Consider the following 13,693-nt stretch of genomic DNA (forward strand, 5'->3'; position numbering starts at 1 on the left):
TCTGACCCTCCTGTCTATCCCCCAGCCCTACCAGGCCCACGTTATCTGCCCTCTTTTGAAAGAAAGGGTGTAAGACGTTTTCCAAAAATGTTTGAAGGCCCCTGAACTTTCCAGCTTCTAAACTTCTGGGAGTGTTAAGTGCTGTGGATTGTCAGTAAGTCTCCAGAGAGAAGCCAAGAAAGCCAGTCAGTGTCGGAGTGGGAAGAAACCACAGCCAAACAACCTCAAAGAAATGGCTGAGTCTCAGAGGCACAAATCCATGTGTTACTGGAAAACAGGACAGGGAAAGTATTCTATCTCTGAAGATGTTACCGAGTTTCTGACTCTTTCGAAGTACACATGGCATAAAATAAAAAATTTTTTAAAAATTTAAAAATTAAAAAAAAAAAAATCAGAACTCCCCTGCCTCCCTGGCCACCCTCTGCTTCCACCTTCTGTGTAAACACCCACTGTTTACACCTAAACTCAGGTACAAGGAAAACAAATCATGATAAGCAATGCATGTGCTATTAAACAAATGTATTCACTTGTGGAGGGTGTCAGCTACCTACCTCAACGCTAGAAAGAAGAAAACTAGTATTTTCAGGGTCACCTGCTATGCATCCAGTATTCACATCCATAATGTCATTTAATTGAGAAAAGGGATGGGAGCGTGGTTAAGAACAGACTGTGGAGCCAGACCACCAGGTTGCTGGGAGGATTAGCTCAGTTAATGCATTTACGTGCTTTTAAAAAGTGCCTGCCACAGTAAAAGTTATATACATGCAAGGACTGTCACTAATCCTCGCCACACCCCCCTCTGAAGTTTGTCACCATCGGCTCCATTTCAGGTTTCAGAGAGGTTAAGTCACCTGCACAAAGTTTTCCACCAGGGAAGTGGCAGCACTGGAATTGAAATCTAGGCTGACTCCGAGCCTCTAAAGGGCAGCCTGTCTACACAATAGAACACTCCATGGGCTAACCTGGAAATCTTCCAGGCAGCTCACCCAGCTCCCCAGGCTCAGAGGGCAGGAGGAGCCGCCCCGCTTGGTCTCTGCAGGTCTGGGTTCTAGAAACTAGCCAGCCTGGCTGGGGCAGGCGCGGGGCAGGAGCAGGAGCGCTGGGCTAGGCTGGAGGTGGAGGGAGGAAGTGCCCAGGAGGGTGATGACATCACGGCCCAGCCCTTGAAAGATGAGCTGTTCCCGCCGCCACTCCAGCCGCTCCAGCTCCGCTCCGGAGGCTTCTCAGAGGACTGGGGCCCTCGGGCAGCCCCGTTGGACCAGGGAGCCACAGAGGTGCCCGCACTTGTGCTCCGGACAAGGTGGGTGCCGGTCAGGGGCTGGTCCAGCCGCCTCACCTACGCGGGGAGGACAGACAGACCCCGCACAGAGGGAGGGCAGGCAGATGGGTGACATGGGGCTGATTCCCAGGCTGGGAGAGAAGTTTTGCTCAGCTCCTGGGGAGTTTGGGAAAGTTCCCTTCCTTCCCTACAGGTAACAAGGAGGGCTCCCAGAGAGAGAAATGTTCTTGTTTGTTCTAGGTTTGTCTTATCCCTGAATTGAGGAGACAGACAGGCAGGCGTGTAGTGTGTGAGCCGTTTAGTGATCTGATTTTATAGATTCTGAGGGGATTCCTGGACTAAAGCCGGGAGTGTGGTGCAGCAGGGAAGGTGTGGGGTTTAGACTCCAGAATCTGGCTTTTCACTCATAGCCCTGCCGCTCATTGGCCCTGTGTGACCCTGGACAAGTTACTTAACCTCTCTGAGCCTCAGTTTCTCATCTGCAAAGTACCCCACTCGCTTGCTTCCCAGGGTGACTGGAATTAATCAGACCACAGACGGAAGGGGGCCTGTAAACACTGGCTGATGTACATTGAGGTGGTTGTGGTGATAACGCGCACAAGCTTCTCATCTCTCCCGTCTGGTCCTGGCTGTCCAGCACAGAGGGATAAAACACTTCGTTGGTACAGAGCACGGGCCTTGTATCCAGCCCTGGGTTGGCACGAAGCTCTGCTCTCATCCCCTGGGTAATGTTTCTGAGCCCATTGTTTTCCCAGTTTCCTGAGCCAGAAAGCTGACCAGACAGGATGGTGGCAAAGGGGCTGATGAAGTGAAGTGTCGCCTCTACAGTTATCAGAGCTGCCGAGGGCATTAGTTTCCTGAGTCTGGGTCAGGTGGGAGGAGGGCGTTGCTCTCCCGGGCAGGTTCGAACGTGCCTCCCTGAGTCAGGCTGCCTGCAGCTTCCACCAGCCCACAGGAAGTGTGAGCAGTGGAGGCCCCAGGGCCAACCCCACCCCGTACTCCTTCTCTCCGTGGGTGGCTTGGGGCAGGGTGAGCATCCTAGAGGACAACGTCCACCCTCCTCTGCATCCTTCTGGGCCCTGGCAGCAGTCGGGGTGAAGGGGACATTCCACAACCGGAGACTCGAAAGCTTGACGGAAGAGTTCACTGTTTTTCTCCTGCTCGAGACAGGAGTCAAACGGTGGGGGGAGGGGAGCCAGGAGAAGGGGGTTTGGAGAACACTGCAGATGCTGGCCCCATAGCCAGGACCCCAGGGTCTCATCACAGCTCTGCCCAGAACGCACAAAACCCCCACAGTCATGCACTCTGGGCTCCTCGTGGAACAGATAAGGAAACTGAGTCTCCGAGCCAGGACATAACCGAGCAAAGCCCTCTGCTCAGGGTCCGGGAAAGGCCTTGACCTCTTTGGGACTCAGATCTGTCACGTGTAAGCAGGGGAAGGTTCCAATGGTTGACAGATGGTGAGATTAAGGACTTGGGATTAGACTGAACTGGGATGATGCTGGCCGACGGCACCAAACAGGGGAAAGGGTTGTGCCATGTGGTCTCTGCTAACACAGTGACCGCGCCTGGATAAAAAGTTCAGAAGGGGTCCAAGGGTAACACTAAGGGCTGCCTTTCTGACCTGTGACACCTCGGGGTCAGAGAGGGCACACCCGGGGCATGGGAGATTCTGGCTTTTAAAATGAAGGCAGGGATCGTTCCTCTCCATTCACTGCTGCCTCCCCTGTGCTGAGAACCGTGCCTAGCATAAAGTGGGCACTGGTCAGTATTTGCTGAATGACTGAATGGTCATATGGATGGATGGATGGATGGATGGGTGGATGGATGGATGGATGGATGAATAAATGAATACTGGTCACTTGGCAGGCACTAAAACCACACAGAGCATATTACCAAGTGAAAGAAGCCAATCTGAATCCTACACACTGTAGGATTTCTATTATATGATATTCTGGAAAAGGCAAAACTATGGAGACAGTGAAAAGATCAGTGGTTGCCGAAGCTGGGGGCAGGGAGGAATGAACACACGGAGCACAGAGGAATTTTAGGGCAGTGAAACTACTCTGCGTGAAGCTATAATGGTGGACACGTCATTATACATTTGTCCAAACCCTTAGAATGTACAACATCAAGAGAGAACCTAATATAAGCCATGGACTTTGGGTGATATGATGTATCAGTGTAGGTTCATTGATTGTAAGAGCACAGCACTCTGGGGCAGGATGTTGATAAGTGGGGAAGACTGTGCACGTGTGAGGCAGGAGGTATATGGGAACTCTGTACTTTCCCCTCAATTTTCCTGTGAACCTGGAAGTGCTCTAAAAATAAAGTCTATTTAATTTTTTTAAAAGCACTCAATGAAGGACTGTGCGTTGAGGATTCAGAAGGCACTTAGGGTATCTCAGGGCCATGAATCAAATGATCAGAATTTCCTAAGACTTGATACTAAGACTGAGTACATCACTTCCAACACCCGCCCAGCCCAGGAATCCCCTGACTTCTTTGTGCACATGCTTCCAGGAATGGGGAGCTAACTACTTAACAAGGCAGCCTGCCCCATCTCGGGCGGGGGGGGGGGGTCGTACTGGTAAAAAGTCCTTCCTTAGACTGAAGCGAAATCTGTGTCACTGAGCACTGGGTCACTTTCTATCTCTTGGAGTTGGACTGTATAATTTTCATCCCATGGGTCCTCCCTGAGCGAAACTTCCATAGCTCTTTAGTCAAAATATACTTTCCAGAACAAACCCAAGAAGTAAAGTATTGCTTTGACTCTGGGATCTATAGGGTTCTGGAGGCTAGAAAAATATGAACCCCCCCCTCCTAAAAACATCATCACAGCATAAAGTAGGGTGGAACAAGCACAGGCTCTGGGTTCAAATTCTGACTGTTTACTGCTGCAGAAGCTCTCTGAGCCTCAGTTTTCTCAGCTGTACAATGGGGAGAGTCATTCCTGGTGAGGTTTAACTTGGATGGCACTGGTACAGCGCAGGCAGGGGCCAAGCTCACTGCAGGTGCCCACCTAGCAAAGAGACGGCCTCTGGGAATAGGAGCAAGGACCTGGGACTACCAGAGGTGTTGTCTGCCCTGCAGGGCTGTCACTGCAGCTTGGGGGTTCCCAGGGAACAGAGCCCCCCAGCACGCCCACACTCGTGCTCCTAGGCAGCGCATCTGTGAGTGGCGACAGCGGAAGCCCTGTCACATTTCCCGTGAGGGCTCTAACTTAGGGTTTCCACCCCACACTCCCCAGCACCTCTGGGCTCCTCTGACCTCTGTGGCCCACGGAGCTCTGGGGAGGGGGGCACAGAGAACTGGCTTCCAGACCCCGATCCAAACTTGCGAGCCCGCTGAGCCACCTCAGTGAGGTCACTTTGCTTCTCTGAGCCTCACGAAATCAGCAGCACCTGTGCCAGACACCTCGTGGGGTGTTGTAAACTGTCGCGTGCCAGGCACTCGGGCAGCCCGCGAGCTTCTGTGGCTGTTACCGTGCTGATGTATACCCACGACATCATGTCTCCTCTTCTTTCCTTGGGGTCCCCAAGTGACCACACTCCAGGGCGGGTGTGGCCTGACCGGGAAGACCAGCCATGGACACGCACTGCCTTAACAAAGGGCTTTCTGGGGGGAGCAAACTCGGGAAGAACTCAGGCCTTGTCCCTACCCCAGACGCCAAAGCCACCATCCCCAGGCCCCTCCTCTTAATCCCCACAGCCAAGATTCAGGGCCCCCAAACTCTGTACCTGGGGCTCCATCACTGCTCCTCCCATCTCATCTCAGGAACTGACAGACACGCTCTGCCTGAGAACGTCAGCCTCCAACAGCTCCCAGCCTAGCTCCCCTGCAGGTGGATTTGGGCTTAAGGAAGCATTAAGTTGTGTCCTGCTTCCCCCACCCAACTGGAAGCCCCTTCAGGGAAAAGATGGAACCCAGTCCAGCACATGACACCTACCATCAATACCTATACATCAGGGATGACGCCCTGACTACAAAAGGAAGACTTTCTGGTACTTTCAGAGCTTCTGAGATTGCACGAATGGGAAATTAATCCCATCAAATAATTCAAGAAAAGGAAAAGATGTGTTATAGGTAAAATTAGTTGATCAGTTAAACCAGTTCAGTTCTTAAGTATGGCTAACAAATTGGTTGTAATGTGATTGTGACGTTTAGTAACTGTTTAGATGGGATGCTAAAGATAGAAGAGACATAAAAATTAGGAAATCACCTGGAAGAAAAATATCTCATTATTTCAACTAAATCTGAAAATGGGAGGGGAAAAAGAAGGGAGAAGGAAAAGTGTGCAAAAGATTTTTTTTTAATTGAAGTATAGTTGATTTTTCACTAAAGATTTTATCTTAGCTGGAGGAATAGATATTTTTCTACTCTTGATGCTAACAGATGGATACAACGTTTAATATGTTTGTTAAAATGTTAAAGATAACCATTAGAAGAGTTGAAGAGTACATGTTGAAGAGTACATATATATATATTTATAATACATCATAGTTGTAACACATTATAATTATTATAAATTATGATAAATTATCTTACTCTGTACTCAACAAAGGAAATACATTCCAAGGAATATTTATAGAACCTGATTACAAAGAAAACCTTAGTATAGTCCCAGATATAGAACTCTTACAGGCTGTATTACTTGAGCATACTGTAGAAATTAACATCAGATATAGAAACTGAACATCACAAATCACTTGTAAATTTAGAAAACACTCCCTCAGAGCTCTCCCATCAGAAGTCATTAAAGTTGAAATTATTGATATTTGAAAAGTGATCAGTTTTAAGAACACTGTTAATCAAACTTATAAGATGCAGCCAAAGTCATACTTATGGGTGCACTCATGCCATTTACCACCACTGCCACTACTACTACTACTACTGCTACTACTACTACATAACCACATAACTATAGACATTGGTGAACAAAATGTTCAGCTTAAGAAGCTGAATGGACAAAAGAAGTAGAAGAAAAAACAAAAGAAAGCAAAAATTAAAAGAAGGTATAATGATGATAAAACCAAAATGATTAGTTAGAAAGGAAAAAAAAACATTGATATCAGTATTCCATCTAAGGAAAAACCAAGAGCTGGCTCTTTGAAAGTAGAGGAGGAGAAGGAAATATCAGGAAGTGATATGTGCTGTGTGGAGAATTACACTAAGTTGTCAGGATATAGAGGGATAACCAGCCACTTTATTTGGTTGGTCAAGAGTGACCTGCAGCCAAAGTCAGGACTCAGCATCCCAGCCTTTTTGCAGACATGTTGTGGAAAGGAGAATCTGCCTCGATGGGGGTTTCTGTCAGCCCCAGGGAGGCCGCCTTTCCATCCTGGCCCCCATTTCCCTGGCGGCGGGGGGGGGGTCCCATGTCCCTGGAGGAAAGAAAGCAGAACAAAAAGCCCTGCCCCATGCCATGACCTGTGCCTGGGGTCCCACACCATTTCTGGGTTCAACTTTTCATACAGAAGTCTCAATCAGAGCCCACAAACCAACAGGCTCACAGGTGTGCTAAGTATTTAGCCACTGGTACTTTTTAAAAGAGTCCATATTTTAAAATTGGTATACTTCACATAAAAATTCAGGTTCCCAGGCTCTCTAGAAATGCAGACAGCTCTGGCAAGGCTGAACTTGAACCCCCAACCTGGTCACATGCAACCCTTTAGATGAGGCCTTGGCCCTCCAAGTGCCCACCCCTCACCCAGCACCAACATCTGCTCTCACCTCCAGCACCCCCACCTTAAGGGGCCCCTGCAGGCATTTGAATTTGAGGCCCTGCTTTGTACCTTGAGAGGTGCAGGCCTGGTGAAGGGCCACCAAGGCATAACTGAGCTGGTTACGACTGGGAGAAAGCCAACTGATAAGGGCAGCCACTCCCACCCACGCACCCACTCCCCACATGCTCACAGGAAAGAAAACCCACGAAAGGGAGAGCAAAGGCAACTCCCTCCCCATATCAGCCTCTGGGGGTTGAACTATAAAATGGACGTGTGTTAGTGCGTTAGAGATGGGGCACTTCCCAGGCCTAAAGCAGGACACACCCAACTGTGGAGTTGAGGGCTTGACTCTTCCAAACAGAGAGGGAAAGAAGCTGGTGTGAAACTAAGGAAAATCTGAACATCCAGGATCCTAAGCACATCAGGCTCTCCAATGCCTCTGAGCCTTCGCTCATGCTGTTCCCATGCCTACAATGCTTTTCCATGCCTTCCTCAAGCTGCTTCTCCTATTCAGCCTTTCAGATGATGGGGTTCCTCCTTCCACGAAGCCTTCTACACCTCTTCCCACAGGGCTTGGTCCCTCCTCAGTACCCCCACAACTGCCTTTGATCCCTCAGTGGCAGCACTAGTCATGCTGTGTTGGAGTCATCTGTGTGTCTGTCTCTCCTGCAGCCTGTGAGCCCCCTCAAAACCAGGGCCTCATCTTACCCATCTGTCGGTCCCCAGCCCCCACCTCAGGGCCTAGCACAGAGTCGGGCTACAGCATGCAAGGGGACCTGCAGTGCCCTCCTGGCTGTTAGGGCCTGTACCCTGGTAGGCTCAGCCGGCCTCCTGGGAGGTCAGACTCTGCAGTGACAGCAGGAAAGTCATCTGGCCATTAGAAGCCAGGGCCAGTAAGCCCTGGAATTCCCTGCGTGTGGCCTCTGGCCTCCTGAAGAGAGCAGGTGTTCCAAGGTGGCCTCTTCATCACTGCAGACTAAGAGTTGGGTGCTAGGTTTCCAGGATTCCTCTCTTGTGGGTCTTGCCATGTAAGCCCCCATGTCCTAAAGGCTCTGGGGCACAGATGAGACTTCTGATCCCACTAGCTCTGAGCCCGGATGCCTTCCCCAAGGGAGTGGGGTCCGACCCCAGGGAGTCCCGTGGCAGCCACTCCTAGGCCCACATCACTCTGTAAAATCCCTTCTTTTGGAACCTGAGTGCTGGCTTCTCTGAAGGTGGCCTCCAGCCAGTTCCAGTCCCTGGGCAGAGGCCATGGTGTGAGATACTGGCCTTGTGGTCTGACAGCCCAGCATCCTCACCCAGGCTTGGCCAGTTTCTTTCTCAGTAATGCAGGGCAGGTCACTGACCAGTCTGAGCCCCTCCCTCCCCACCTGTGTCAGGGGATCAAGACCACCGTCCACAGCCTTTGTGCAGCTGATGCAGCAGGGCTGTGTGCGAAAGTGCCCGCACCACACAGGGCCCACTCATTCCCTCCTTCCTGGACCACTTAGGAGAGATGCTCTGGGCTCCCAGCTTGGAGGCTCCTGCCCACGAGGAGTACGGAGCCTGCAGGAGAGACAGGCAAGGGCCCAGGAGACTCGGACACAGCGTGTTGCACCTGTAACTCCAGGGGCCAGCCCAGAGGCCCCGGGACGGTCACATCCACCGCTTGTCCTGAGCCTCCTGAATCCAGAGCCAAATGGCGGGATCTCCACCCTCCCCATCCTGGGCCTCTGTGTGCCAGCCTGCCACACACCACACACCACACACACTGTATACACCACACACAAACACACACCACACATCACACACCCACCATACACCCCACACACAAACACATACCACACACACACCATACACACCACACACACCACACACAAACACACACCAAATACACCACACACACTCACACACCATGCACCACACATCTCACACACACACACCACACACACATACACACCCATAAGCACACACCACGCACTACACCATACACGTACACACATGTACACTCACTGCACATACACAGACACACAACACTACCTCTCTGCTACCTGCACGTCCCCACAACCATCTTGTGATGTCTGTCCTGTCTGAATTGTCATTGTAGACAGGGGTCAAGTTGTCTCCCAGGAGGGTCCTGGCCCTGTAAAGCAGAGGGCATGTCTAAACGGGGAAGGACATGTGGTGGGATAATCCTGGCGGGAACCCATCCAGTGCCCCGTGAGTGTGTATCTCAGCCCCACCCTGGGCCCCAAAGCTCAGCTGAAGCTGCTAAGCAGGGATGGTTCCCCACCCGAGAGTGGAGGCAGCGCTCTAGAAGTGACAGAGCTGGTCAGAGGCTGCCCTGGCATCAGGACCTGGTCTGGTTCCCCCACATGGACGCCATGGCTCCCTGGATGGGCAAAGATGTCAGGGTGGGAATCAGGAGGGGTGCTCCGGCTGGTGGCGGTGAGGAGACCAGCCCTGCCACCAGGGGAGCAGAGAGCAGGTGGAGAAGTGAAAAGAGGGGCCAGGGCTGGAGATGCGGGGGGAGCCTGGGCCCCGGCCTGGGCCCTTCCCACTCTGGGGCATCATCCCAAAGCCCCAGCTGGGTGCCGACTGCCCTGATTGGACCACCTTGCGCGTCCCCAGCAGTGGACATGTGTTTACTGAGAAAATAAATCACGGCCCCAGGGACTTTCCTTTCACGTGGCCTGGAGAATTTCTTCCAAGAGTGTGTGTGGACCGTGGTGGCTGCAGCCAAGGGGATGGAGGTGGGCCCCCCGGGCAGTCACCACACAGAACATGCCTGGACCTGGGGGACCGTGGAGGCAAGGCTTATTCCGAGGCAGAAAAGGGAGCCGAGGGCTAATGAGATCCTGGCGGCCGGGGATGATCCCGCAGGGTCCTTGCCACAACCTGCAGGCAGGAGATAATGTCCCTAGTCCTACAAGTTAGGGGGACCAGGCCCAGAGAGGGAGCCTCTGGCTCAGTCACACTGTTGGTAAATGACAGAACTGGGATCTGGACGCCTCCAGAGTGATGCTACCTCCCAGACTCTTTGGCTTTGCTGCAGGTTTGCCTCGAGGGCCAGCGCTGGCCTGACTGTGTTGCGGAAATCGGTCCATTGAGAAACCAAGCACCACACTCCGAGGGTTGGAGCACTCAGGTTTATTAAGCCAGCGGCCCCAGACGAGCTAACGCTCCAAAGTTCTGGGCCCCGAACTCAGGGTGAGCTTTACTTTTATAGCGCACGTGTTTACAGAGCACAGAAGTTTCCAAACAGAAACTTACAAGAGCAGATGCAGAACGTTCCATTTTTTTAGCAAAACCTCTTAAAGTTACATTGGATTGCTAGGTCATCCTGTTTTCCTGTTTTTCTCGGTGCAGCAAGCATATTTCACAAAAGCAGAACCAGCATGGAGTTATTTTTAGCTGAGTGCAAGTTTCTAATTTTCCTCTTCAATCCCTCCTCTTGATGCCCCTTAAATCTTATAAGGCATCAATCTCTTGATCTTCTAAGCCCAGGGGATGATAACCTCTTAGGGCTAGGAGGCGTGTCGTGGCCCTCCTATCTGCAGTGGCCTCAGCTAGACTGGAAACTACCCTCATGAATAAGGGCAAGAGGCAAGGTAAAAGGAGGCAGGTCCCAAGGAGGAGTAGGACTATTTCCACAAGTGTTTTGAATCCCCCTAGGTAAGAAAATCAACCTCCAAATAGCTCTTCGGGATTCCATCCCTTCCAAGTCTGGACTGGGACTGGGGCTATTTTAGTCATCTTGGTTATTTCTTCTATAACCTTGCCCTCATCATCTATGTGTAGGCAGCAGTTACTAAGATTGAACTTCCCACAGACGCCCTCCTCTGCAGCCAGTGAGTAATCTAGGGCCAGGCGATTCTGATAAATAGCATTATGCATCTTGGTTTGTTGTCCTGCCAACAAATTAAGAGCCTTGGCCATTTCATTAGTAATGATTTCAGCCACTGCCTGGAGCTGGATAATTCTGTTAAGCGTGTAAACTGGGGTTCGGTAGCCCCAGGACCCATCTTCTGCCCAAGTGGCTGGCCCATAATATTGGATTATGCATTCAGAAGACCACTCATCATCTTTCCAGTTTCCAATCTGTAGAGACCTGCGCTTCCTGGTGAGGCCTCTGCCTTCATAAACTGGAACCTCTAATGATTCACCTTGGGCTAAGGGAAGTAGGAAAAAGGAGGGGTGGATAGTCCCCAGTATGCATGCCCCTAACCAACCGGTTGGCAAGACTGAACATGCATTAGCCCCACAAAGCCAATATAATCCTTCTGGAGCAGGCCACTGGCCTTTGGTGGACAAGTCACTCCATCTGGTCTTTAAATTGGGGAAGCTTGCTAGAGGGTGAGGATTAGGCTCTGTATCGTTTGGGCTTCCCCACCAGTCAGAAGTGTGAGTAGTTGTATTATAGTGTTTTTGGCCTAGGCAAGTGAGGTTTCCTACTGGAATATTTAATAATGGGCCCCACCGCGCCAGGCAGTTCCTGCCAATTATGGAAGTCTTTAAATGCCAAACCCCGACCCTGCTTTTCTTGAATAACCCTGAGTTGTTGAAGGGTCTCTGGGGATCTAATTCTTTCGCTTCCCAGGGCCATGGGTCTCCCATATGAGTGCCTCCACACACATAGCAAGAAGTCATCATCAATGTCTGGCCTATGGTTTCTGCTAGGGTTTCTAGTTCTGACTGAAATAGGAGGAGGACCACTTTCTGTCTCTTCATAAAAAGAATGGGAGAGCTTGTGCGTAGAAGCCTGGGGTGGAACAGAAATACTCCGGAAACCCAACACAGCTCCTGGGTCAATACCCCATCCATTGATATAAATACCGATTTTGAGACCATTTTTCCATGTTGAGTCTCCGGGGTTGAAAACAGTGAAATGGACAGGATTACACGTCCCTAGGTTGCAACTGGGGTCCACAGTTTCTTTTTGAAGGAGCGCTACCTTGCTTTGACTCTCCCAGGTTGCCCATGGGACACAGCTCCAGTACGGGCACCCATAGCAGGTGGATGGGGCTGGGGCCTGTTCACACATATATCTGTCATTGAGTCTATCCTCTTGTTCCCATGACAAGCCCCCACATTTTATAGTTGTCAGGGGGTTCTTGTTAATAGCAGCACACACATCAAAGTGTACCGACACCGGACGTTCTAGATTTGTAATTTGTGTCCCGTTGATCAGAAGCCCTTCTTCCTGGTGCTGAACCTCTAGCCAATCCTCGCTGGGGGGGAATTGGGGGTCAAAACAGGTATATTGGCCTGCTTGTTGACAAATAGAATAGGTCGTTTTGTTATGTACACAGGTTCCTTGGGCCTCCCCTTGGCAGGAGAAGTGAGGATGGTAAAGTAAGGTCCAAGTGACCCCCTGACCTGGTCTAGTCATGCGGAAGCATGGAGTACATGAGGGGTCTATTTTACTTTCCAATGTACTACAGCTCAGTAGGATATAAATCGCTACTACACAAAACATTTGATCCCACTTAATAATTCCATTACCTTTGGGTAGCTTATAGCCAACACGACCCCTTATGTTTGGCCTATAGAAAACATCAAGGCCAGTGGTGCAACCAGTCCCTACAAGGCAGGGTGTCATCGTAACCCTGACTCTCAGATGTCCCTCGTGGAGTTCCTCAAGCTTCCGCCGTGCATAGACCAGTCAGCCCTGGAGTGACTGGAGCAGGGCTGGAGATCTGAGACGGGACTCAGTTGTCTTTGTAGGAAGACCCAAAGCGGCTGGTTCGGATGAGCTTTGGCGGTCCAGGTCCCTCGCCCTTCTAGAGGTGCTGCTCTCTTCACCTGGGTGTGGGGGGTCCACAAGGTGACTCCTGTAACTTTAACAGCAGTAGGGGTTGCCAGGACGACTGTATGAGGGCCCGTCCAAACGGGGTAAAGTGGTTCCTTCCTCCAATCTTTTACCCACACCTCATCTCCTGGCTGATAGGGATGAACCCAATTGCCCAAGGGAATGGGAGTCCTTTCTAAGGTTTCTGAAGTAATTTGGCAGAAGACCTTTCCCAGGGCCTGGAGGTGTCGAGACATCTCCAGGTATGCAAGTGTTTGGGGGTCTCCCTTGAGCTTCCCTATCCCTGGAGGAGGTCTCCCGTGTAAGATCTCAAAGGGAGAATAGCCTGAGGACCTCGTGGTGCATCAGGCTTGGAGCAAGGCCTAGGGGTAGCATGTTAACCCAAGGTAATTAGGTCTCCTGACAGAGCTGAGCTAACGTAGTCTTGAGGGTCCAATTCATGCGCTCAACTTTCCCTGAGCTTTGTGGTCTGTAAGTGGTATGGAGCTACCATTTGACGCCTAGTGTCTTCAACAAAATCTGGACTATCTCGGACACAAAGGCTGGCCCATTGTCAGACCCTATGGAGAGAGGTCGCCCGTATCTGGGGATTGTGTCTCTTAGTTGGGCCTTGGCCACCTCTCGTGCCTGTTCAGTGTGCGTGGGGTAGGCCTCAGCCCATTCCGAGTAGGTGCAGACGATCACAAGCAAATACTTAGAGCCCCGGTAAGGCTTGACTTCAGTAAAGTCCACTTCTAAATCTTCAAAGGGCAATGTCCCAACTGTCTGCACCCCTGGGCTGGGTCTTGGTCTTGGGCTGGCACTGTTTCATGCACAAGCCACGCACATGGCACTGATCTGGGCACACAGGGTTGGGAGCTTAGGAACAAAATAGTAGCAGCTCAGTAGATTTTCTAG

At 51.0% G+C, this 13,693-nt stretch overlaps 1 protein-coding gene across 5 annotated transcripts in view; it reads left to right on the plus strand.

Moving 5' to 3' along the window:
- Window positions 1-995: 995 nt before the first annotated feature.
- BDKRB2 (bradykinin receptor B2) overlaps window positions 996-13,693 on the plus strand; it is a 62,565-nt gene continuing 49,867 nt past the window's right edge. For 2 of the 5 annotated variants that reach the window (XM_057732485.1, XM_057732482.1), the window contains exon 1: window positions 1,166-1,300. Coding sequence is in view for 1 of the 5 variants with exons in the window: in XM_057732480.1 (XP_057588463.1) it covers window positions 1,171-1,300 (130 nt within the window). In the remaining 4 variants the exon portion in view is untranslated. Of the gene's footprint in view, window positions 1,301-13,693 lie in introns of all 5 variants that reach the window. The other 3 variants (XM_057732480.1, XM_057732484.1, XM_057732481.1) reach the window with 3 other exon arrangements.

Source organism: Hippopotamus amphibius, chromosome 4 (assembly GCF_030028045.1).
Source record: "Hippopotamus amphibius kiboko isolate mHipAmp2 chromosome 4, mHipAmp2.hap2, whole genome shotgun sequence".
NCBI lineage: Eukaryota > Metazoa > Chordata > Mammalia > Artiodactyla > Hippopotamidae > Hippopotamus > Hippopotamus amphibius.